At 61.4% G+C, this 23,332-nt stretch overlaps 1 protein-coding gene across 1 annotated transcript in view; it reads left to right on the top strand.

Moving 5' to 3' along the window:
- The window catches only part of NTNG2 (netrin G2), a 51,773-nt gene that overhangs the window by 5,518 nt on the left and 22,923 nt on the right, over positions 1-23,332 (top strand). Inside the window, exon 2 of the mRNA XM_054584191.1 lies at positions 16,445-17,088. Coding sequence (XP_054440166.1) covers positions 16,445-17,088 — 644 coding nt within the window. The remainder of the gene's footprint in view (positions 1-16,444; positions 17,089-23,332) is intronic.

The raw sequence follows: 23,332 nt of genomic DNA, 5'->3' as shown, positions 1-23,332 counted from the left end.
GCATGAGCGCAGACACGGAGGACGGGGGCCCAGGCGACAGGCGGGGAGGTCGTGTGGGTGACAGGGGCAAGCACCCCCACAGGTGTGGGGGCGGGATGTCACTGTGCCATTCGGTGGATGGATAGACCGAGGCTTGCCAAGGCCCCTGCGTGGGTCAGCCTTCCCCTGTCCGGCTCGAAGCCAGCCTCTCGGGTCCGCGGGATTGGGCCAAGGGCATGGCCAGAGGGAGGGGGAGGAGCGAGCAGTGGGCAGGCAGAGGCCTGGGGGAGCCCGCAGGATGTGGAGGCCCCGAGGCTGGACAGAGCTCGGCAGCCTCAAAGGGTCAGCTCCGACACCCAGCCATCGCTGCCCCAGGAACGGCCGGGGCTGCACAGCTCTGTCCCTGTCACACAGCCCACGACCCAGGCTCCCCTGCCTCGGACGTGGCCGGGCACATGTGGCCCACGCGGATGCCAGGCTTCTTCCTGGAGGGGCCCAGAAAGTGGGGAACAGCTGATGAGGCAGGAACCAGTTCCGTTCGGCTTTGGTTTGCAGGTTCTGATTTGTTTTTCCTCAGCAGCAGATTTGCTGAAATATATGAAAATGTGTTCCTAATTCCCCGAGCACACGCCAACTGCTAGTGGGGGGCGCGGGCGGCGTGTTGGAGCAGAGTGAGCGCTGGCGGGGAGCTGGCCAGTTCTCACCCCGGCAGAGTCCCCTGCTGCTGGGACACCAGGCCAAGCCCCCACCCCCACCCCCGGCCTCGGTGTCCCCAGCTGTGCGACGCTGGGGTGTGGCTAGATGAGCCAGTTCCTGGGTGACTGGCTGCCAGGGATATCCCGGGGTGTGGGGAAGGGGAGGCTGCGGCTTGGCTCTGCGCACAGGCGGCCCGGACAGGGGACACCCGGGCACAGAGCGGCGTTCTGGTACGAACCCCGGGCCTCGCACGGCACTAGGCCTCTTTAATTTTTTTCCCCAGGTTCAAATTCCTTGATCATCGTCATCTCATAAATGAAAATCAAAACGAAGAGAAACAAAGCCAAGTGCTAAACACTATGATGCGATGTCACAAATAATCTAGATTGCTTTTTAGACTTTCATCGCGGTCATTTACACACAGCGTGGATTAGTCTTAAGTGTCCGACGTGAGGATCTGGCGCAGGTCGGTGCTGCTGAAGGGCCACCGCGCTGATTCAGGCGGCCCCTGTCCCCACGCCCCAGTGAAAAAGATATTTTTTGTGACGAAGGCGTTTTAAAATGTTTCCTTTCATTTTTAAATTGAGGTGAAATGTACATAACATGAAATTAGCCACTGAAAAATGTTATTGCTCTAAAACATTTAACATAAAATGTGCCTTTTTATCCACCTAAGCGAGCGATGCAGTGGCGCTTAGCACGTCCCCGAGGCTGCACAACCACCGTCCCGGCCGGCTGGGTCCGGAACACTTCCATCCCCCGAGGAGAACACCGGTCCCGTTGCCGGCCACGCCCCCGGCCACGCCCCCGCCCTCCCCCCTCCCGTCCTGGCAACCGCCCCTCTGCCTCCTGCGGGGGGGATTGGCTGGCTCTTGACAGGTCGCGCACACGGAGGTGCAGGACAGGGCCCTTCCGAGTCCGGCTTCCTTCACGCGGCATGCTGCTTTCACGGGCCGCCCGCGGGGTCGCAGCTGGCAGCACCCGCCCCTTTTCATGGCCACGTAACGTCCCCTTGCAGCACCTGCCACGGTTCGTTCATCCGTTCATCCATCAGTGGACGTCGGGTTGTTTCCACTTTTTGGGCCGCTGTGAATGATATTGTTATGAACATTTGTGTACAAGTTGTTTTCCTGGACATATGTCTTCATTTCTCTTGGGTAGATACCTAGGAGTGAAATTGCTGGGTCAGATGGTGGTTTTTATATTAAACTTTTTGAGGAACTGCCAAAGTGTTTTCTGCAGTGGCTGCACCTTTTACATCCCCATCAGCACCGCACGAGGTTCCCGTTTCTCCACATCCTTGCCAACACTTGTTATTTTCCATTTTTGTTTTTCATGATGGCATCTCATTGCGGTTTGGACTGGCATTTCCCTGATGGCTAGTGACGCTGGGCATCATCTGCTTATTGGCCGCCCATGTCTCTTCTGTAAAGAAAGGTCTATTCAAGTCCTTTGCCCGCTTTTCAATTGAGTTGTTTGTCTTTGTATTGTTGAGTTGCACATATTCTTTATATATTCTGGGTGCTAGGCTCTTGTCAGACATGATGTGAAAACATGCCCCCTGTTCTCCAGATAATCTTTCACTCTCTTGGTTGTGTCCTTTGATACACAAAGAATTTTTTAGTCGTCTAATTTATCTATTTCTTCATTTTGTTGTCATGTCTGGGAAATCAGTTAAGTCCAAGATTATAAATGTTTGCCCCTCTCTTTTCTTCTAAGACTTTTATAGTTTTAGCTCTTGTATTAAGGTTTTGCCCCATTTTAATTTCTGCACCTGGTATGCGCCCAGCTTCATTCTTCTGCATATGGACATCCAGTTTCCCTGACGCCGTTTGTTGAAGAAACTGTTCTTTTCATCGAACATTCTTGGTACTTCCTAAGAACCAGGCGACCTCGGATGAGGAACCTCGGTCCCTCAGCATCGCTCTGCTGAGGCACGAGCGTGCCCTGTGTGGTATTCGCCCAGCCTCCCAGACCCCCTGCATGGGGGGCCTCTGCTTCTGTCTCATTGTCCCCACTTCACAGGTGGGAGACTGAGGCTCCAACACCGAGTGGCAGAGTCCAGGCTCAAACTCAGGCCCTGGCGGCTTAACCGCTGGGCCATGGTGAGGCCGAGGGCAGGGAAGCCGGGTGCTCCTCCCCCCTCTTCTCACCTACCCCCCTTTCCGGCTGGGATGTTAACATTGATTGTCTTCGGGAGGGTCACTGGGGAGGAGATGTGGTGACCTGTGACCGATTCTGCGTCTCCACCTTTGCTCCACAGTGGCGCTTGGACATATGGGTGATAAATAGATGCCGATGGTCATTATCCCTCATCTCAAATGGGAAGCGCTATTTGGAAGGGGTCTTAGAGACCATCACTGCCAGAGGCGCCCCCAACATCTACGGCAGTGGAACTGACCACTCGAGGGGAAGCGCGGGCCTGGGGCCTGGCCGCTCTCCCCAGGCCGACCTGGGGCTCCTAGGAATACAACGTGAAACTACTGCTGGAGTCCAGTGCCCCCCCAACTTCCTACACGAGGAGAGCGAGGGCCGCCAGGGCGCAGTCACTTCCTTGGGTCGCCTGCGAGGGAGCCGCAGGCCCCGGAGCTGCAGCCCCAGCCTGTGGCTCTGCCCAGAGGCTGGACTGGAACCCCGGGGGACAGGCGTTCCACATGGGGCCTCTAGGCAGCCACTCCACGGACGTAACCTCTCAGGGCAGCACTCCAGGGGGAGGTGGGACGCCTGTCTGAGAGCCGCCTGCAGCCAGCGGGGTGCCCAAGCAGCACCTTCAGGGAGTGTGTGGCCATGAGGTTCGCGTATGTGCTGTCTGGTGCGCTTGGGTGAGCTCTCACACCTGAGTGTCGTCCCCTGACCGGGCCCTGCTCAGAGCCGGCCCCGGGAGTGCCAGCCCCTGCCCAGCCCACCCAGGAGCCGTGGCTCTTCCCCTTGCTGTGGCAGCGTGCGGACAGAGGGACAGGAGAGGGGGCAGGCAGGCAAGGCCCGGGGGAGGCAGGATGGTGGGCAGACTGCTAACGACCCCAGCGTGTCCGGGTCCGGGATTGCCCTCTGATGTAGGCTGTGGGGTGCTGTTGGCTGTGGGGTGTGCGCTGTCCCAGCCCCGCCCCCGGCCCCCGCCCCCGGCCCCACTGGGAGCATCGGGAAGTCAGAGCCGGGATCCGCTCTCCCGCACTGCAGGGTGCAGGTGCATCTTCCGCACGCCCTTCTCTCCGCATCCGGCTGCGGTTCCCCGAGGCCTCCCAGCGTGCCAGGCGCCCCACGGAGCGCTTTCTGTGCATGGCATGTGTCCACAGCACCAAGACAGGCGGCAGCACAGACGAGGAGGGGGGCCCAGAGGGGCAGGGGGACTCATCCAAGTTTGCACAGCCAGGGACAAAGCGAGGATCTGCCTCCGGGCCTTGACCTCCATCCCCTGCTCCCTTGTTCTGTGCTACAGACGTCTCGATCGCTGTCCTGAGACTGACAGGTACATGGGACCCAGGATATCGAGGTGCAGCTCCAGAGGGGTCACTTCACCTCTCAGGGTCTCGTTGGTAGAAAGGAATTAAACTAACCCATGTTTAGGGGTCCGTCCAGACCTAAACCTGGGGGCTTCCGGAGCTGCCCCTCCTGTTAAAGGGCCCCGGGCCCCATCTGCAAGGCTCTGGCATCCTTCTCCCCAGATCTTTGTCCTGGGCGCTTTGGGGCCCTTTGGACCCCCTCCGTCCCTCCTTCCAGCTCCCTCCTCTTGCCCAGTGATTTGTCCACTTGACTCCAAGCATCGACCAGGGAAATAAGAGGAAATGAAACACAGCCAGCGTCTGCGGTTGGGCAAAAGGTGAGCAGGCCACCAGGTATCCTGCCTCCCTCAGGCCACAGAAGGTGGTGGGCCCGTCTGGGAGACGCAGGTTCCTGGATTGTCCCCACCCTCTGGGGAATCAAGAGACAGCCAAAGGCAGGTGCAGCAGGAGGAGCCAGCTGCCCAAAGGGCACGCCGTCCCTGTGCCTGTCCCCACGCCAGAAACCATCTCACGCGCCCACCAGCAGCTCTGGCTGGCTCCCCAGCCCCGGGCCCCCTGCGGGACCGGCTGCCAGGAGCCGGGGAACCGCAGGCAAGCCTCGCTCCGCTTTGGGATGTGGGTTTCCTGTGAGGTGAAGGATCAGTGAGGTCCCCCTTCAAACCCCACTGCTGTGGCCTTTGGGCCTTTGAACTTGGAGGGAGACCAAGAGGTATGGGCAGAGCAGTGACCTCCCAGGCGCTGGGAGGACAAAGGTCGGAGGCCAACCCCACCTCTGCGGCCAGGCCCCAAGGCAGGATCCCTGGGGCAGGTCATGGGCCTTTGCACATCTATGTGCTCTTCCTAAAACAATGAGAATGCACACACACATACACATGTGCATACACATGCACACATGGGGCACACACATACACGCAGGCACGTACACATGCTCCACATGCACACACACGGAACACACACGCACATACACGCAGGTACGTACACATGCACCACATGTACACAATGCGTGGGCACGCGCGCGCGCGCACGGAGCTGCGCATGCGCAGGGCTCCCCTGTGTTCACCAGGGTCCCCGCGGACTCACTGTCTTAGGAGCCCTCCGAGTGGCGCAGTGTCGAGCGGGGCTGTGTGCGCCCCCGCGGCCCTGGTGCCGGTGAGCGTGCTGTCCTTGTCGGCCGCCCTCCCGGCCCAGGACAGAGCCAGAGGAGAGGTGCCGGCGCGTTCCCCGCCCTCTACCTCGAGGACCCGGCAGACCGCGAACCCACTTCCGCGTGTACCCGACAGCGCGTTCGCGCCCATGTCCTCCACGTGCTCCGGCGGAGGCGAGATGGCTTTGCCCAGGCAGCCTGATGTTTTTCTGGGGAAGAAGTGGGGAAAGAGCAGCCAACAAGGGACAATAACGGACCTAAAAACAGAGGCGGAGAGAACAGCGGGGGCGGGGGCGCCCCGGCCTTCCACAGGGCCTGTCTGTCTGGCACGGCAGCCCCTGCCCCCAGCGTGGGCACCCCAAGGGTCTGGCCACCTCTCCTCCTGGGCCAGAGGCACGCAAAGAGCAGAGGCAGGAAAGGGGCCTGGGGGACCAGGTGCCATCCCCGGATGGAGACCCATCCCATCACGGAGTCCTGGAGACAGCGGCCTCAGCCTGGGCGGCGCGTTGGAGCCCCCTGGGGAGCCCCATCTGCTGGACGGCCAGGCTGGGGCCTACCCGTGAGTGTCTGCTGCGGCTGGTCCGGGGCCCCAGCTGGTCTCGCGGAGAACACTCTAAGGGGTGCCTCCACAGTGGGACCGGAGTGTCATATTTTGTGGCTCTCTCCTCTCCTAACCTCCTTGGAGGCCCTGAGTTCCAGTGGTGGCAGGGGACCCCCAGCGCAGAGGAGGCAGGGCTGAGATGCGTCCCACGTGGTGCTGGGGGTCCTCGGCGGGCTGCACAGTGGAGTCCCTGGGGCTCCTGGCAGTCCCCTCCCAGGCTGCGTGGTCTCTGGTTGGGGGCGCCTGGGCACCGGGATTTATTAAAGGCCCCAGGTGGTCCTGGGCAAAGGCTGATCTGAGAACCACTGCACCGGGTCCCTTCCAGCCTTAAGCTTGTTATTTTTCCATTTGAAGACCCGGGGGAGAGTGTGGTCTCAGGATCCTCCCTTGCATCTGAGCTGCCGGCCCCCCATCCTGGCGCGGGGCCTCCTGGGGGCAGGGGTGCCAGCCCCCACTTGCCCTCTGTGCCCAGGTCTCCGCCCCTCTCCCTGGGAAGCGGCTAGCTGGCCAGCTCAGGGCCCTCCTGCAGCTGCTAAATGTCAAGTCTGCCGCTGGCTCCAGGCCTCTCCCTTGGCCTTGTCTCCTGTCCCCCACCCCCTCCAGACTCCTGGCCTAGCCTAGTGCATTAACCCTTCTCTGCCTGCAGCTCTTTGCATGTCTGGTCTGGCCCTCCGCTTGGCCCCTCTCCATGGGGAATCCTGCTCACAGCCGGTCCGCCGCCCTCCACCTGGGCACAGGCAGCCCGCCATGCTTCTGAGCTTGTCCTTCTGAAATCTCACCTCCCCGAGGAAGCCCACCCGGGTTTGCCATCCATGCCATTCACAGGAATGACGGCTCTGGTGGTCACAACAGCATGGTCAGCCCCTGGGAGGGGCCAGAGTGGTGGGGTTAGCAGAGACGTGCCTTGCCCCTGGGCCTCCGTTTCCTCACCTGTGAAGTGGGGACGACAGCAGCAGCAGGGCGGACATCACGGCGCCGGGGCCTGCCCTTGGGTCACTCTTCTGGGCTCCCAGACCTGCCCGGGCATCTGAGTCACCACAGCGGGGTTTTCTTGGTCCCCTCATGGGCTGGTTGGTTTGCTTTCAGTCTGGAGCAGAATTTCTGACCTCGGGGCCAGGAGTACTTTCAACCCCTCCCCTTCCCAGGGACTGTGAATGGCGACCAGGCCTGATCACTGCTTCTCCAGGGATGTTCCGCACACAGAGGACACGCAGAAATAGGTGACGAATGAACACATGAATGAATGCAGGAATGAATGAATGAGGGAATGAATGAATGAGTGAATGAATGAATGAGTACTAGTTCAGCATGGCCACTCCCGCCCCCACCCAGGGCTTCATCCGCAGAGTGATGCACCTGGCCAGGTGTGGCCAGGTGTGGGGCGGGGCCAGCGGCTTCTTACTCATCCTCTGCTCCACCAGGGGGGCAGTTGGCTTCAGTAGAATCATAAGGTAACCCATAAGCATTTCGAGTGTGGTTTGCAGATACAAACATTCACGGCGCTGTCCCTAAACCAGGGACTGGTGGGCAGCGAGAGGCGGTATGGCGAGCGGGCTCTCCCCGGAGCACGCGGGAGCTCGGGCAGGCCGCCCTTGGCTCAGGGGAGCATGCGCAGCAAGTGCCCGCACCTGTGCCCCACCTGACCTCAGACGTGACAGCGGGATCGTGCCTTACCTCATAGTGTTGTCCTCAATAGAGAAAATGAAATTTCACATGAAAAATCGTCCCCCGAAGTCTGGTGCAATACAGATCTCAAGGTGGACGCTCCTGAAAGAAGAAAGGAGGGGCGGGGGGAGGCGCGAGAGGGCGGGAGAGGCAGGCAGCGCAGGGCGTTTGGGCGTGGACTGCATCCGAAGCGGGGTGGCTCTGGGACCCAGCAGGGGGCTGAAAACACATGGGTGTTTTATAAAGGACAGCTGGTGGCCGGTGAGGCCGGCCGGAGGGGCTGGGGATGGCTGGGCAGGGGCTAGGCGGAGGCCAAGGGGGTCAAGCTTCCACCTCACTGTCCCAGGGGTGGAGCCCCCCTTTCGGGGTGTGTCCTCCTCCCCGCCCCCTGCCCCGCACCAGCCCCGGGCCCCCCAGGCCCCATTGTTCTGCTCCTCAGTAAGAAGGCCAAGGGCGTCTCTCAGGAAAGCCGAGGGGGCTCTGCAATGGCCCCAGGGACCTGGGCACAGGCCGCAGCCTGGAGCTCTGGAGCCAGACCCTTACAGGGGCCCAGGCCGCCCCGCCCCCGCCCGCCCCACCGCAGCATTCAGATCCGCCGCCGATCTCTTTTGCTCCATGATAAAATATTTATGTCAGCAGAGCAGGCCCTCTTTGGGAAGGCTGCCTGTGTCTGCGTACGCTCTGCACGAGCTTTTAAAGAGCAGGACGTTTTTCCTCCACTCTAAGCGTTTTCTGAGTCCTGAATCAATAATGCGCTTTACTGGGCTGCTCTGGTCGGGGCTGCTCTTGCTCTGCGCCCTTCCCCCACCCCACCCCACCCCATCCTCTTTTCCTTTTGTCTCTCTGCCGTCCCTTCTATTCTTGCTTCTTTCTTTCATCCTTCCATCTCCCCGAATTTAGTTTTATTTACTTAAAAAAATTAAATGGAAGCGATGAGCGGTTTGGGTGCAGAGGCTGGGGCGGGGGCAGGACAGAGCAGAGAGAGGCCGGGGCAGCTGCAGGCCGACCCGCGGGGTGGGGGGCAGGGTGGCCGCAGGCGCAGGAAGCAGGACGGCAGCTCTGGCCCTGGCGGGGAAGCTCCAGAGCTCCTGGCCCTGGGGAGAGGGCTTCTGTTAACCCAGCCTCCTGCTCTCCTTTATCTCATCAGTTAGCAAATGTTTACAGCATAGTCAGAGAAAACAGACCAACACGTAAAAGAAAGGGGCCCAGAGCAAAGAAAAAGGCAGAATGTGAACCAAATTATATTACCAAACCTTGTGGGAGAAAGCAGTTCAGTTTGGCTGATCTGTTTTTTGTGGTAATGAGTTCCCTGACACCAGGGGTATGCAAATGGAGAGGGAGATGTTCCTTCTCTCTGAGATAGATGCCTCTGTGTGTCCGGTCCGCCCAGTTGTACCAGGTATGGAGCTCGGGTGTGGAGGTCACCTGGGGGCGGAGGGCTACAGGGATCAGCCAGGCTGGAATTTCCCATCCCAAATATTCCTAAAAATCTGGCTGTTATGCCCAGGGCAAAACAGAATGTATCCTTTTTATCTTTGTTTTTTTAAGGAATAAAATTTAATTTCCTGGAGAGAGTAACCCTTGTCTAGCCAGAACCTTGGCAAGACCCTGGCCCACCCCCCTGCCAGGTATCCCCCTGCCCTCTGACCTGGGCTTCTCTGAGGACCCTCCCCGACAGCTCAGCACTCCTCGCCCCGGCCCGAAGGTCCTGGGAAAGGCTCTGTGCGGGGAGCAGAGGGGCCCCAGCCCGGCTGCTAGAACAGCGTCTCAGCCAGCTGCCTCCTGCCCCCCTCCGTAACTGCACAGTCCTCCTGGGTGATGCCAGCCGGTCACCTGCTGTTCCCAAGCCCAGTCTCAGACAGAAGGTTCTAGAAGGTCTTCCTTTCCTCCCAAACAATGTGGGGAACCGGGGCAGAGCGGAGGGCCACTCTGGGCCATGAGATGCAATTCCTTCCATTAGGGCCAGGCCTGGCGGGTTCGTGGGGCCGCCCGAGGCAGACCTCTGCCCTGCTGTGTCCGCGGCGGCCGGTCAGGGTCAGGGCCTGCCGGCAGGCTGGGGACCATCACTGGGGCTTCAGAGGCTCCCTGCCAGGGCGGGTGAGTCCCAGGGAGACGCCTGGCCTTGGCTCCTGGCTCTGGGCCCTTCCCCGCCGGAGTGAGTAATGGCTGGGCTGGGAAGAGGCGGCTCCAATGAGAAGCAAAACCCAAGAAAATGAGAGAAGCTCCCCAGCCCGCGGCAGTTCCCGCCCTGAAGTGCCACACGGGTCAGTTTCCCTGTCCCGAGCAGGGAGCCGTGACCTTGCCACCGTGGCTCCAGAGGGAGAGGCAGAGAAGCCTGGGGGCGGGGCGGGAGTTAGAGGCTGTGAGCAAGAATCAATGAAACCAGAGGTGGGGACAGAGGGGGGGAGGCGAGAGTTAGAGGCAGAGCCGGTCAAGGCATCTAGAATTAGAATCCGCTCCCAGCAGAGTCTCTGTTTCCGCGTTGTTAATAATTTATCCCCACGGCAACTTTTCTTACCAATAAATAGGAAATCGTTTGTCAGGGAGAACTCCCCTGGCACCTCTCTCTCCCCGGAGCAGGGGAGCAGGGCAGCTCGGCTCCCTTCCTCCTTGGGGCCCAGGGACTGGGGCGCTGGGGCTCCGGGAGGCCAGCGTCAGAGCTCTGTCACTTCATGAATGGGGCAGCTGAGGGCGAGAGGGCAACACCCAGCCCAGGGTCCCGCCTGGGTCAGGGACCGCCTCCCCAACCCGCCCCCAGGCCCCTGGGCTTCAGGGTACTTGCTGTACATTTGGGGGCCTGCCCAGGCTCAAAGAGTTTCCCAATAGCTCTGGACGCACCGTGCAGGGCGAGGCTGGGCCGGGCTGTGTCCCCCTGCCTCCCGCCTCTGCTCCTGCTGGCGCCGCCTAGCCCTTCCCCTCAGGGTCCCCGCACCTCGGTGGCCGTGGCCATCCTCCTCGTCCCTCCTCTCGGCACCTCTCCCTGCCTCTCCCTGGCAGCGTCCCCTCACCCCACCACCTCCCACCGGCAGATGCCTCCAGCCCCAGCTGAGGTGCACCGGGCTGAGGACCAGCGACAGACAGACAGTTCAGAAAAACCCGCCGGCTGCTGACCTGCACCCTGGGCTTGCCCACACGCCGCCGGGGCAGCGAAGCGGGCGCGTGCCCCGGGTGGGGGCCGAGCCCCGGAGCATGGCCCAGGGCGGGGCACAGCTCCCCTTCCCTTCGGGTTTCCCGCCTTGTCTCTGTGCCTGACTGCCTGGCTCCTCGTCCCACCTCTGCCACCGAGGAGGAGCAGCTGACCTCGAGCCCTTCTCAGCCTCTCCCGGCCTGTGGGCTGTGAGGAGCAGGGCTCCGCCCTCCAGGTAACCCTGTGGGGTGTGCAGCCAGCCAGCCTGGGAACTTGCGTGGACTGAAGCCGGGGCGGGGGGCCGGTGATGGTCATGATGCTGCCTCCCGCCTCCATCACGGGTGAGCCGGGACACGTGGGCGCCGGCCGCGGGGCACCTCCCGCCATTCTCAGCCCTGGGAAATCAGTGTTCTCAGCCTTCCCAGACTTCCATTCAGCGGACAGAGCTTTCCGGACACAGCGAGTCCCCTGGGAGTGCCAGGGCTGGGGGCACCGAGGAAGGAGGCGAAGGAGGCCACTGCCCGCATGGCGCCTCCCCGCCCTCCCGTTGCAAAGCCGGGACTGAAGGAGGGGGTGACGCCCCCACCCTATGTAGCTGGTGAGTGGCTGCGCCACGACCCTCCCTGCTCGCCCGCAAGAGCTGCTGTGGCACAATCCCCCACACAGCCTTCTCGGCACCTGGCCACTGTGAGGGTTTGTCCCAGCACAGGCTTGTGGGGGTGTCTGCTCCACCTCCTGAGGCTTCGCTGCAGTCCTGGGGGTGCCCCTCCGCGGGCCCCTTGGTTAGGGGCCCGGAGGCCCACCCAGCCAGACTCCCCGGGACACGGCCCCCTCCTCCCCGCAAGCAGCGCCTTTCCCACTCAATTACTCTCTTCGCCCGCCGCTTGTCTGCCGTGTTTACAGCCTGGCCTCTGGCTCCCACTGCACCCTTTGCACAGAAAATAACATAAAAGCAAAAGCATTTAAGAGACTGTCGCCAGGTTTGAAAAGCGTGGTAGGAAACGGCTTCTCCATGGAGTTGCGCCTTTGTGTGTCTGTGGAGACAGGGGAGCTGCAGATGCGATGGCTCGGTTTCCCCAAGGTTCCCTGGGTTAAGTCCCCCACTCCCAGTCCAGAGGAAGTGAGGCGGGGCCAGCCAGTGCTGGCTTCTGGTCTGTGGATTGGAGATAAGGCAGGGAGCCCCCAGGCGTCGCTGGGAGGAGTCATGAGGAAGGTGGGGGCCCCCCAGCCCAGCCGGGCACGTGGCTGCGGCTCAATAAACATCAGGAGTCAGATCGTCAGTCCCAAGTGTGAAGTTCCAGCTTTACCATTAAGGAGCCTAAGCCAGTGTATGCAAAGCTGCTGTTAAATAATCATTGCTACCAACTGGGGACGTTTTCCTGGGCATTTCATCCATATTATCTCATAAGATACTGGATGAGAAAATAAAGACTCAGAGAGGTTAGGCAACTTTCTCCAGGTCACACAGCTTCAAGGGACAGAGCTGAGACAGGATCCAGGGCCTTCGGATCCAAAAGCCAGTTTCCTTAACTGCTCCAGGCTCCAGAAAAGGGTTTCCCAGGTGGGGACACGGGGTGCCATGAGCCCCCCTGAATGGGCATGGAAAATGCAGTGCGTTACATTTTTCTGGAGAAGGTTCCGAGGCTTTTCATCCGGGGTATGATGTATATTTTTGGTGATATTCATGAAATGTCTCAAGAAACAGTTACTGCTTTTGATAATATCAAAGTTCGGCTTTGGTGTCCTTCTGAAAGTTTCCACGTGTGCCTCCAACATTCCTAGCGTTCTCCCTGGCAGAGGCCCCTGTTTGGGGCGGTTGGTTTCATTCTGAAATCTGATCTCACAGGGACAAGAAGGTGGCCACGGCTGACCCTCCAGCCTGGCAGCTGTCCGGCGGGGGTGGGGTGGAGAGTGAACCCGCTTCCGATCCCGGGCTGCCTCCGGGATCCTCCCCGTGCCCGGCAGCACCTGTAGCAGGAGCTGCGCCCCGCGCTCCCAAAGGGTCGAGCGGAATCCTGAGATCTTGGGGCAGCGGCAGGGACAGGGAGGAGGAAGAGGAGAGCCCTGTTGGCGATGGCTGGGGGTTTATTTATTGTACTCGCTGCTGATGAAGCCCGCTCGGCAGCCGGCGTGCGCTGTAAATACACAGGCTGATTCATTAGTTTCTGACCATCTGCTTCCCGGAGTGGGGATGGGGGCAGGGGGCCAGGGGGCCCTGCAGGTGAGGCAGCCAGGCTGGCAGCCAGGCTGGAGCCCCTGTTCCCTGGCAGAATTGGCTGTGTCTGTCTGCTTGGTGACAGACAGGCCAGCGAGGCTGGGGTCTTTGAGGGATCGGATGTCCCCCAGTGGGGACCACCCGGAGGCAGGACAGGGTGAGGGAAGGTAAGGCAAGGGGACAAAGAAAGACTAGGGGAGAAGGATGAGGTGTGGGTGGCTCACAGCAGTCAGGGGTTGGCAGGAATAATATCAACAGTTGATGTGAGATATGTTAATATTGATCTATTTGTTACATTAATAACTAACATAATAACAATAATAACTGTAATTCAGTGAGCAGTCTCTGGGGTCCAGGCCATGTATGGAGCCTTCACTACCCTGACCCAGATGGACACACTCACAGCCCCCTGATGGATGACAAGGGAATTGGCTTTAAAGGCTGAGTCAAGCAAGGAGGGCTTCCTGGAGGAGGGCTCAGGGAGCCAGAAGGAGGGAGCGTGGCTGAGGGAGCACAGGCTCAGAGGCGAGAGGGGACGAGGCGGCCAGGGAAGAAGGTACAGGCTTCAGTGCTGTGCTGACAAGAGCTTCCTGGGGGGACAAGGAAACCGGACAGCACCTGGTGACGACATGCCGAGAAGCTGGGCTCACGGAGGAGGGCCCTGGACGGAGAGCACTTCTTGGGAGATTCCCAGAAACTCACAGTTCAGTGCCCCGCTCAGCCCTGCCTCCCACCCCCGCCTCTTCAGCTCGCCTGGGGTAGGGCACCTCTTCGTTTGCTAGGGGCTCAGTTAACCAACAGACTTATTTTCTCAGGTTCTGGAAGCTTCAAGTCCAAGATCAAGGTTTGATCGACCCTTGAAGACCAGAGCAGGGTTGGCTTCTTCTGAGGGCTCCCCTCTTGGCTCTCTGATGACCAGGGAGCACGCTCCTGCGCCTTTTTGTGTGGCCTTTGCACACATGCGCCCCCGGTGTCTCTCTGTGCGTCCAAATTTCTCCTTCCTACGAGGACGCCGGTCAGATTGGCTCAGGGCCCGCGCTAAGGACCTCCTTTTAACTTGACCACCCCTTTAAAGGCCCCATCTCCAAATGCAGTCACATGGCGAGGGGCGGAGGTTAGGGCTTCAGCATGGGAATGGCGGGGCCCCAAGTTAGCCTCTAGCGAGGCGCCGGGTGCCGTAGAAGGGCGCACCTGGGGCTGAGGGGAGAAGACGGTTGCTGGCTGTGGGGAAGGGCAGGTGCTGACCTGGTTGGGAACCGTGTCCTTCTGCCCCCGATGTGCAGGCGTGAACTCCAGGACAGCCGCTCGCGGCTCCGGGCCCTGAGTGACGCACCCGGAGCCCATTCTGCCCCTGGGCTCAGAGCGCCCCTCCCCGCTGTGGAGGGGACCTCTACAGGTGACTGGGGAGGAGGCCGTCTCTCACAGGCAGGTGCTCTGAGCTCCCCTGGCCCCAGCAGGAAGCCTCGACTCTGCGGGCCACTGAGCCGTCCCTATGGGGCCTCTCAGCCGCCCCCCACACTCAGGGTGACAGCCCAGGGCCCCCAGCTGGAGCACAAGGCAGCTCACCACCCCCCCCAGCAGCCAGACCAGGCCCCCCTGCCTGCCCTGTTGCATGTGAGGTCGCCAGTGTTTGGGGACACCGTTGAGGCCTTCTGGGTCAGAAAACAGCACGCGCCTCAGTTTCCCCAGGTATTCAATGAAGGGTTGGACTCAGGAGTGAGCCCCTTTGACCCCGAGCTCTCTGTGGGTCCCGGGAATCACAGGGCTTGGCAGGCGGAGCAGGCGGTGGCGACATGGGGCAGGGTTGGGGGGAGACCAAGGTCAGAGTTATTTCTGTCAAGGAGGCCTTTGTGGAGCCCGCCTCAGTCAACCCCAGGGCCAGCCTGCCCACCGAGGACCCTGGGCGGCCTGAGCATGCGTCTGCCTCTGCAGGATCAGAGGCCGCGTCCTGAGACCACTGCGTGGCCACAGAGGGGTGTGTGCGGCCCAGCCCCTCGGGGGGGCCGCGCCTCACTGCCCCCGGGAGCTGAGTGGCTCATTTTACAGTGAGCAGTTCTGACTCCCATCCCAGCCACTTGTCACCAGGAAGCAAAAGGGAGACCTGAAATATTCATCAAAAAAGCCGCGAGTGGTCTGGGTGCTGTGAGGTTCTTAGTGACAGGTTTTATTTTTTAATTAATAGGCTTTTGCTTTTAGAGCAGTTTTCGTTGCACAGAAAGTTGAGCAGACAGCCCATAGAGCTCCTAACACGCTGTTTCCCATACGCAGCCTCCCCTCCTATTAACATCTGCCGTTAGTTGGTACATTTGCTTCAACTGATGGGCCAACACGGATACGTTAACATGGACTAAAGTCCGCAGTTCACAGCAGGGTTTACTCTTGGGGTGCAGGTCTGCGGGTTTGGACAAATGCCTGATGTCACGTACCCACTGCAACAAGTGTCAGGCAGAATCGTTCGCTGCCCTAAAGCGCTCCTGTGCTCCACCTGTTAGTGACATTTTCGGGCCACTGTGTGAGTTCACACGGTGGACGGATTCGGGGAATGGATGTGAACTGCCGCGGAGGGAGGAAATGTGGACCCCCTGCTGAGCCCCCGAGGTGGGGAGGGAGGACAGACAGCGAGTGGGCCTGCCCTGCATTGCTCGCCAGCGCCCCCCACTGGGCCTCCCAGGCCAAGGACCTGGGCATGACTGGCCCCAAGGACGCTGCCCCCCCCCGCCCCCCCCGCTCCAGAGGAAGCTGTCAGTGTCCTATCAGTGTGCCCAGGTCATGCAGGAGGCAGACACGCGTGCTGAGCCAGAGACGGGTGACTGTCAGGCTCTGCCCCAACAGGCCAGGGAGAGGCCCCCGCTCTTCCCAGCGCGGCCCCAGCGCCGGGCCCCCACCTCCTGGAGGCCGGGCTTCTCCGCTGGATGCCAAGAGGGTGCTCCGGCTCTGAGTGTGGAGGCGAGCGAGTGAATCGGAGAGCGAGCAGCAAGAGTGCGCGCCGCCTCCCAGTGCCCATTCAACAGACATTTGCAGTGAGCGCGGGGGCTGTTTAAAGAGTCAGGAACGCGGGGAGGAATCTTCGGGCCGACGGAGGGTGGAAGGGCACGCCGGGGGGAGGGAACGCCGACTGCAAAGGCTCAGCGGCCCGGACGGGTGTGCTCAGGTGCTTCCCAGGAGGTCAGGACCAGTGGCTCCAGGTGTCAGGGTCACTGTATTGAAGAGCTAGACCTTCATCCTCCAGGCAGCGGGGCGCCAGGGGGACCTCGGAGCAGGGAACGAACACCCACGTCCCCTGACTGTCTATACTTAGAGCAGGGACAACGCATGATTTCCTGGGCAGCCACACTGTGGCCTGCCTTTATGAGTTTGGGGGAAATGGGTACAAATTACCTATCCAGGAGACGTGTCCTGGCGCCTGGATGTGGGACAAAACAGGCTCCGAGACCTCAGGCCGGGCCTGCGGCGGGGTTGGGGCGGGTGGCGCAGAGCAGCCCGCGGCCCAGCCTTGCCCCCTCCCCTCCCCCTGCAGGAGAACCCCTACCTGTGCAGCAACGAGTGCGACGCCTCCAACCCGGACCTGGCCCACCCGCCCTGGCTCATGTTCGACAGGGAGGACGAGGGGCTGGCCACGTACTGGCAGAGCGTCACCTGGAGCCGCTACCCGAGCCCGCTGGAAGCCAACATCACCCTGTCGTGGAACAAGAGCGTGGAGCTGACAGACGACGTGGTGGTGACCTTCGAGTACGGCCGGCCCACCGTCATGGTGCTCGAGAAGTCCCTGGACAACGGGCGCACGTGGCAGCCCTACCAGTTCTACGCGGAGGACTGCGTGGAGGCCTTCGGCATGCCCGCCCGCCGCGCCCGCGACCTGCCGGCCTCCGGCGCCCACCGCGTGCTGTGCACCGAGGAGTACTCGCGCTGGGCGGGCTCCAAGAAGGAGAAGCACGTGCGCTTCGAGGTGCGGGACCGCTTCGCCATCTTTGCCGGCCCCGACCTGCGCAACATGGACAACCTGTACACGCGGCTGGAGAGCGCCAAGGGCCTCAAGGACTTTTTCACCCTCACCGACCTGCGCATGCGGCTGCTGCGCCCGGCGCTGGGGGGCACCTACGTGCAGCGGGAGAACCTCTACAAGTACTTCTACGCCATCTCCAACATCGAGGTCATCGGCAGGTAAGGCCTCCTGGGGGCGCCGGGGTGTCACCTGGGTCCTGGGGGGCACGAGGATGTCACCTGGGTCCTGGGGGTCTCCTGGTGTCACCTGGGTTTCTCCAGGGAGGGAGGTGGATGACAGGAGATAAACGTCCGTGGAGCCCGGGCTGCTGTGGCCCACGGACCCGCGGGTCTGCGGAGACTGAGTGGCGCCGGGCAGTGTGGGCAGCACTTGGGCTAAAACCTCGTGCTCAGGAGATGCTCTGCTGCTGTCCCCCGATGCAATGACTGGGCGCTCCTGTCAGGGGTCCCCAAGGCCACCCTCCGGCTCTATGATTTGCTAGAAGGAGCCACAAAACCTAGTGTAGCTGTTATAGTCACAATTAGCTTGTGACAAAGAAAAGATGCATATGAAAGCCAGAAACAGAACCAGGTGCACAGGGCCGGCTCCAGGGACGCCGTGCAAGGTCCCCACAGCGCAGTCGGCGCTCGGCTCACCCAGCTACGATGTGTGAGGAGGCGTGTGGACTGGTGCCCCCGCGGGAGCCCGCCGTGCCTGGCGACCAGGGTTTTCACTGGACTTGATGGTGTAGGCACGGCCCTCTCCCCTGCCTCACATGGGTCACCGGGCCCCTGACCCAGAGGTCAGGCTGGTACTGCACAGCGCGAGGCCCCACCAGAAGTCACAGCATTAGCATGAATTGTCCGGGCGGCCCAAGGCCCCCAGTAAACAAACACGCTCTTCAGGCATGGCCCTCCCATGGCTCAGAGGCTCCCTTCGGGGCCAAACAGTTCTTTAAAAAGGAACTTGTGGACAAGCGGGGCTGGCTGAGCCAGCCCTTCCCTCACAGCTCCTGGAGAAGACAGAGCTCTGAGGACACTTTGCAGGTTGGTGGAAGCAGCCTTTGATTCCCAGGAACTGCTTAGATGTCGTGGTTCCAGGTCGTGTGCTGGCCTGTCAGGGCCAGGACTTCGCCCCGAGCCCCCTCGTCTGCTCTTGCGGGGGCGGGGGGCTTGGAGGCCCTGCTACCGGGCCCCGAGGGGCAGTGGCGTGCAAAGCCAGGCCCCTCTAAGTGCACCTCCTGGACCGGCAGCATCCGCTTCCCTGGGAAACTTGCTAGAGGTGCAAATGCTCAGGCCCCACGCCAGACCCGCTGCATCATGGACGCCGGTGTGGGCCCGGCAGCCCGTGCGCTCGCGAGCGCCCCAGTGGCTCTGGTGGCCCCCAAGTCTGAGAAGCCCTGCCGCCACGGCTTGGGCCAGGCAGCCTGGGTCGGATCCGTGACTCTGCTCCTCACTGGCTGGGAGGGCAGGGACCGTTTGGTGCCTTGGTTTCCCCTCCCGTAGAACATGCCTAACGGTCCTGCTTTAATCATTGGGTCGTGCTGAGAGTTAAACCAGTTAAAGTGGATGAAATGTTCTGAACAATTATGTGTCTGGCACATAGCACGTGATAAGTGTTTTTAAAATTTTATTTGTTGGATAAATTAAAGAGAGCTCAAAATAATGGTGGCAGAGAGCTGGGGCAGGCGGAGAAGGCCCGAGCTGAGACCCGGCGATCAGGCAGGGGCGCAGCGCGGGTCAGCACAGGCAGGGCGGCGTCCTGGGGCGGGCTCGGGCGGCTGCTGGTGTCTGAGCGCTGAGGAGTGGGCGGGCCGGCAGCTCGCCGTGTGGTGTGCTCCGTATGATCCCGTTTTCGTAACGTGCGTGATGTGCCTGTGCGCGTCCTTCGTATGTCTTGAGGAGACATGGGAAAACAGTCTGTTCAGGCCCAGGAAGGCCTGGGGAGACAGGGAAAGGTTGGACGCTCGTGCACGGAGCGATCGCTGCAGTTACCCCTGCGGACTGGGGTGGGGCAGGGGCTGCATGGGGCTCTCGTTTTCCGCTGTGTTTGCGTTTTATTTTTCTTTGATTCTGCATGTGGGTTCCAAGTGGGCCAAGGCAAGGGCAAGCAACACACAAGGCGGCGTCACGTTCACAGCCGGCAGGTGAGCGGGAGACAGGTGCGCATGCAGGGGCCTGTGGTTCTGACACCTTGACATCTGATCCTCCTCCACTTGGGGTGGGGCATTTTAAAGCAAGAATGTTCTGGAAACCTGATACATGGCCACTGCTGTGGGCAGCGGGGTCAAGGATCCAGCTCCCGTGCCCGCTTCTAGAGGGCGTTTCCAGGGTTCGGGTGTTCGGTCACCGCGGCGACCTCTGCCTGCCCTCAGGGGCAGTTGGTGGTGTTGGTGTAAGACCCTCCCTCTGCCCCGTGGTCCAGCCAGGCTGAGGGGGTCGCCTCGCCTGCTGGGGCTTCGGCCCCGTGCTTGTGGGGAAGAGTCGTTGGGGCAAGAGTCTGATCTAGCAGCACCTGCCACTTCATTAGGTGGCCCAGGCAGGGTCCTGAGGTCGGGGCAGGCTGCAGGGTCCAGGCTGGACGGTGAGGGGCCCGCGCCAGAGTGCCCCTTAAACGTCCCGCGGTGAAGGCTGTCTCACGGGGCTACTTGCTGACGTGGGAGAGCGCACACCCAGGAAGGGCAGGAGACCCAAGAATGAGCCCCAGTTCTTCAGTCCCATGCAAGTTACGAGCACCTTCTGGTGCCCGGGGACCTGGGGGCCGTGAGCTGGGTTCCAGCCTGGCTGCTCCATGTGTCTCTCTGTGCCTCGGTTTCCCACCTGTAACGTGAGGATCAGGGCTGCCGGGAGCCCGCGTCTCCCTGGCGAGGCGGCAGGGCGGTTCCAGCCCCACAGCTCCCAGGTCGCCTTGGCACCCAGCCTCTGCGGGTGGCGGGCAGCAGCCCTAGAGGTGGCAAAAGTACGGCGATCAATTCACAGAGTAAGTGCTCCTCAGGCGGCGGCTGGAGGCGAGCACAGCTTGGCTTATCGATTAATTAGGCCTGGGTAGGTAGTTCGGTGAAGGACGGCTTCTGCTTTCCTTTTAAATTCCTGGTGGGAGAGCCCAGCTGAGCCAGGGAGCCGGGCTGGCCCAGAGGGACAGGCCAGGGTGGAGGTGGGGCCCGTCCGGAGTGGGCACCTGAGGACCCCTAGTGGCTCTCAGGTTCTGAGCCCCTTCAGAATTTCGTGACCTGGAGATACAGGTGCCCTCCCGCTGCGGCCAGCTCACTGCAGCAGCTGATGTTCATTGAGTGTTCGCTACAGGACTACTTCCTATTGAGCAGTTTTAATCAATAGCCAGTTGCTTCTCCCCATGGCTCTTGGATCCCTGAGCCCCCGTGAGCAGAGGCAGCGGCACTGAGCAAGCCGGACCTGCTCTCCGCCCCGTGTGGCTTTTCCCGCGGGGCGGCGCTTCCCTCTGACCCGTGTTCTCAGATGCGGAGGCCAAGGTGAGGGAACATGGGGGAGCACACAGCCAAACCCCAGCCAGCCAAGATCCCACCCAAGCAGGTCCATGCGCCCGTCCGTCTCCGTGTGGCCCACGTCACTCGCCTGCCTCCCGGGTGCCAAGGTCTTTGGCGCCACAGCTGTTCTCAGCCCTGTCACTAGTGTCAGCTATTTCCAGCCTCAAGGGGGACGCAGCTGGGAGGGGGAGGCAGTAGACAGAGGGCAGAGGCACCACGCCCACGGGGAAGGGGGCAGAGCAGTGGGAGAAGCCCAGGTCCCGGGGAATGAGGAGCGAGCACCAGTCACGGGGGAGAGGAGGGGCCGAGGAGCTGGGGTGGGGCCGCGGACAGCCTCCGGCCCCTCGAGGCCACAGCCCCCACCGGCTTCACCTGACCGAGCCTATGAGCAAAGTATGACCTCAGCAGCTTGTGGCGACGTGACATGTGAGAAGAGCGCGTCCAGCGTCCCGTTCCTCTGGCGAGAGGTCCGGGGAGGCGAGGGACAGTGGCGTGGGGCCAGGGCTGGCCAGGACGGAGGGCGTGACCACACCGACCCCCAGCTGCCGCCGCTGAAAAGGAGCGGGGAGCATGCTTTTTTGGATCAGTGGGTGTTACACACCGAAACGTCTGAAGGGGCCTGGAAGACCACGTATGTGGCTAACGTGGACCAGTAGGGGCAATAGGGAAGGGTGTGATCTGCGGAGAAGCGGAGCGAGCGGGCACCCCACAGGACAACGGACCGGTGTTGCCAGATCTTTTGACACTGCAAGAGAAGGCGTACAGCAGACATGTGTGTGAAATGTACTATGACATTTTTGGAAAACTCTGGGTGGGTCATAGGAAACACACCTGCAGTTCACGAGCTGCCAGCAGGCCCCTCCGCTCGGACATTTCCACATCTGCTCACGGCGGTGAAAATGTAGCCAGCAGGCGTCTAGCACGCCTGCATGCACTGGCAGGGCAGGCGCCCTGGGATCCGGGGCCTGCGCCGCGCAGCCCTGCCAAGTCCGCCAACGCTGGGCCTGGGACGGAGAGGAGGGGGGTTGGTCACCCTATCCTCACCCCCCAGGCCCTGCCTGGGGGCAAAGTCTTCTGCCCTGAAAATTCTCAGAGGTTCCAGGGAGACAGTCCAGCGGGGCCTTGGCCCGCCAGGGACTGGAGAGAAAGAGCGAGCTCCTCGTTCCTGGAGGCATGCAAGCCGAGCGGGGTGGTGTTTGTGGGCCACGTGAGGGAGGCAGGACCTGTGCCCTGCTCTGTGCAACAGGAACAGACGTCGGTGAAGTAAACAGGAAGTACAGACGCTGTTTAACATGCCGTGGGTGGCGGGTGCCAGGCATTGCCTCCTCCGCCCTTTCCGCCCGGGAGGAGGCTGACGCCCGTGGAGAGATGGCGGAGCTGGGTCCCGGAGGCCGCATGGGCACATCTGACCCTGGGGCTGGTGAGCCCGCCGGCTCCCCCAGGTCCCGTTGGGGTCCCCGGGCCGCTGACAGGCCTGGTTCTCTCCCCCCTTGAGCCCTCCCCTGTTCTTGCCGCCCTGCCTTTTTCCCTACACATCCTGTTCCTATCGATCACCCGGTAACTGGAGATGGACGGAACTTAGCCGAGAATAGAAACCGCAGCGGGAAGGAGACCTGGCTCTGGGCTGTGTGCGTGGGGAGGGCGGGGGTGGTGGTCAGAGCCCCTTCACTCGCGGTGTGCGCGCACCGCCCCCCACCTCTGTCTCCTCCTCTGCCGCTCTGCGGGAACAACGGGGCCGAGAAGGGAGGTGGGGGCGCTATTCCGCCCCACGGGCTCCTCTGTGGCCCCGCGAGGGAGGGGCGGGCAGGCCTTGCTCCTTCGGTGGGCGTCACTCGGCTGCGGAGCGATTCCGCGGGCCGTGGGGGCGGGGGGGCACCCTGAGCCTCGTTCGCCTGCTTCCTCGTTGGGTCCCGCCCTGGGACAACCACTATCCCCAGCGCACAGGTGAGGAAACTGAGGCTTGGAGGTTAAGAAGTAGGTGAATGTACCCATTCAATGGCTATTGTCAGAAAAAGAGGAAAGGACGGTGTTGGCGAGGATGTGGGGAGTCGGACCCGTGCGCCGCGGGGGGCGGGGGCGGTGGTGCGGCGCGGCGGGGAAGCTGTGCGGGTCCTCAAGAACCGCGGAGAATCACCACAGGCCCCGGGGGTCCCGAGGAAGTGAAAGCAGGGACGCGAACAGATGTGTGTACACGCGTGTCTGAAGCAGCATCACTCACAACAGCCAAAGGTGGGAACACCCCGCGTGTCCCTCCGCCGATGATGGGCAAACAAAACGTGGTCGGATCACGCGACTGGACAGTATTCAGCCTTAACAAGGAAGGAACCCTGAGACCTGCTGCCACACGGATGAGCCCTGAGGACACGATGCTGAGCGCAATGAGCCGGTCACAGAGGGACGGGTGCCGCGTGATCCCAGTAGCATGAATGAGATGCGCAGGGGCGATTAAATGCGTAGAAACAGAAAGTAGGCGAAAGGTTCCCAGGGGCTGGGGGAGGGGACGATGGAGCGCCATTGTTGAGTGGGCAGAGAGCTTCTGTTTGGGACGATGTAAAAGTTCTAGAAACAGATAACTATAGTGGTTACACAATCATGCAAGTGTATTTACTGTCACCGAACGGTACACTTCAAATGGTAAAATAGTAAGCTTTATGTTATGTGTATCTCATTATAACTTTTTTTAAAAGAATGAAGAAACCGAGAGGTGGGTGGCTTCTGTGTCAGACTGTGCGGGTGCAAAGCCTGGCTCCGGCGTGGCCCTGGGCAGTCGCTGCACCTGTCCGTGGCTCGTCCCCACCTCCACAAGATGGGCACGACGACCGTGGGGTTCCGGGGCGATGGCCCACAAAGAGCGTCTGGAGCCACGGCTGGGCCCCGTCAGCATGGGGCAGGCACCGGCGTCACCGGCGTCGACGACACGG

The sequence above is a fragment of the Pteronotus mesoamericanus genome, unplaced genomic scaffold, assembly GCF_021234165.1.
Source record: "Pteronotus mesoamericanus isolate MK-2021 breed Mesoamerican mustached bat unplaced genomic scaffold, CSHL_Meso_final contig_78, whole genome shotgun sequence".
NCBI lineage: Eukaryota > Metazoa > Chordata > Mammalia > Chiroptera > Mormoopidae > Pteronotus > Pteronotus mesoamericanus.
This window is presented reverse-complemented; position numbering and strand designations above follow the sequence as displayed.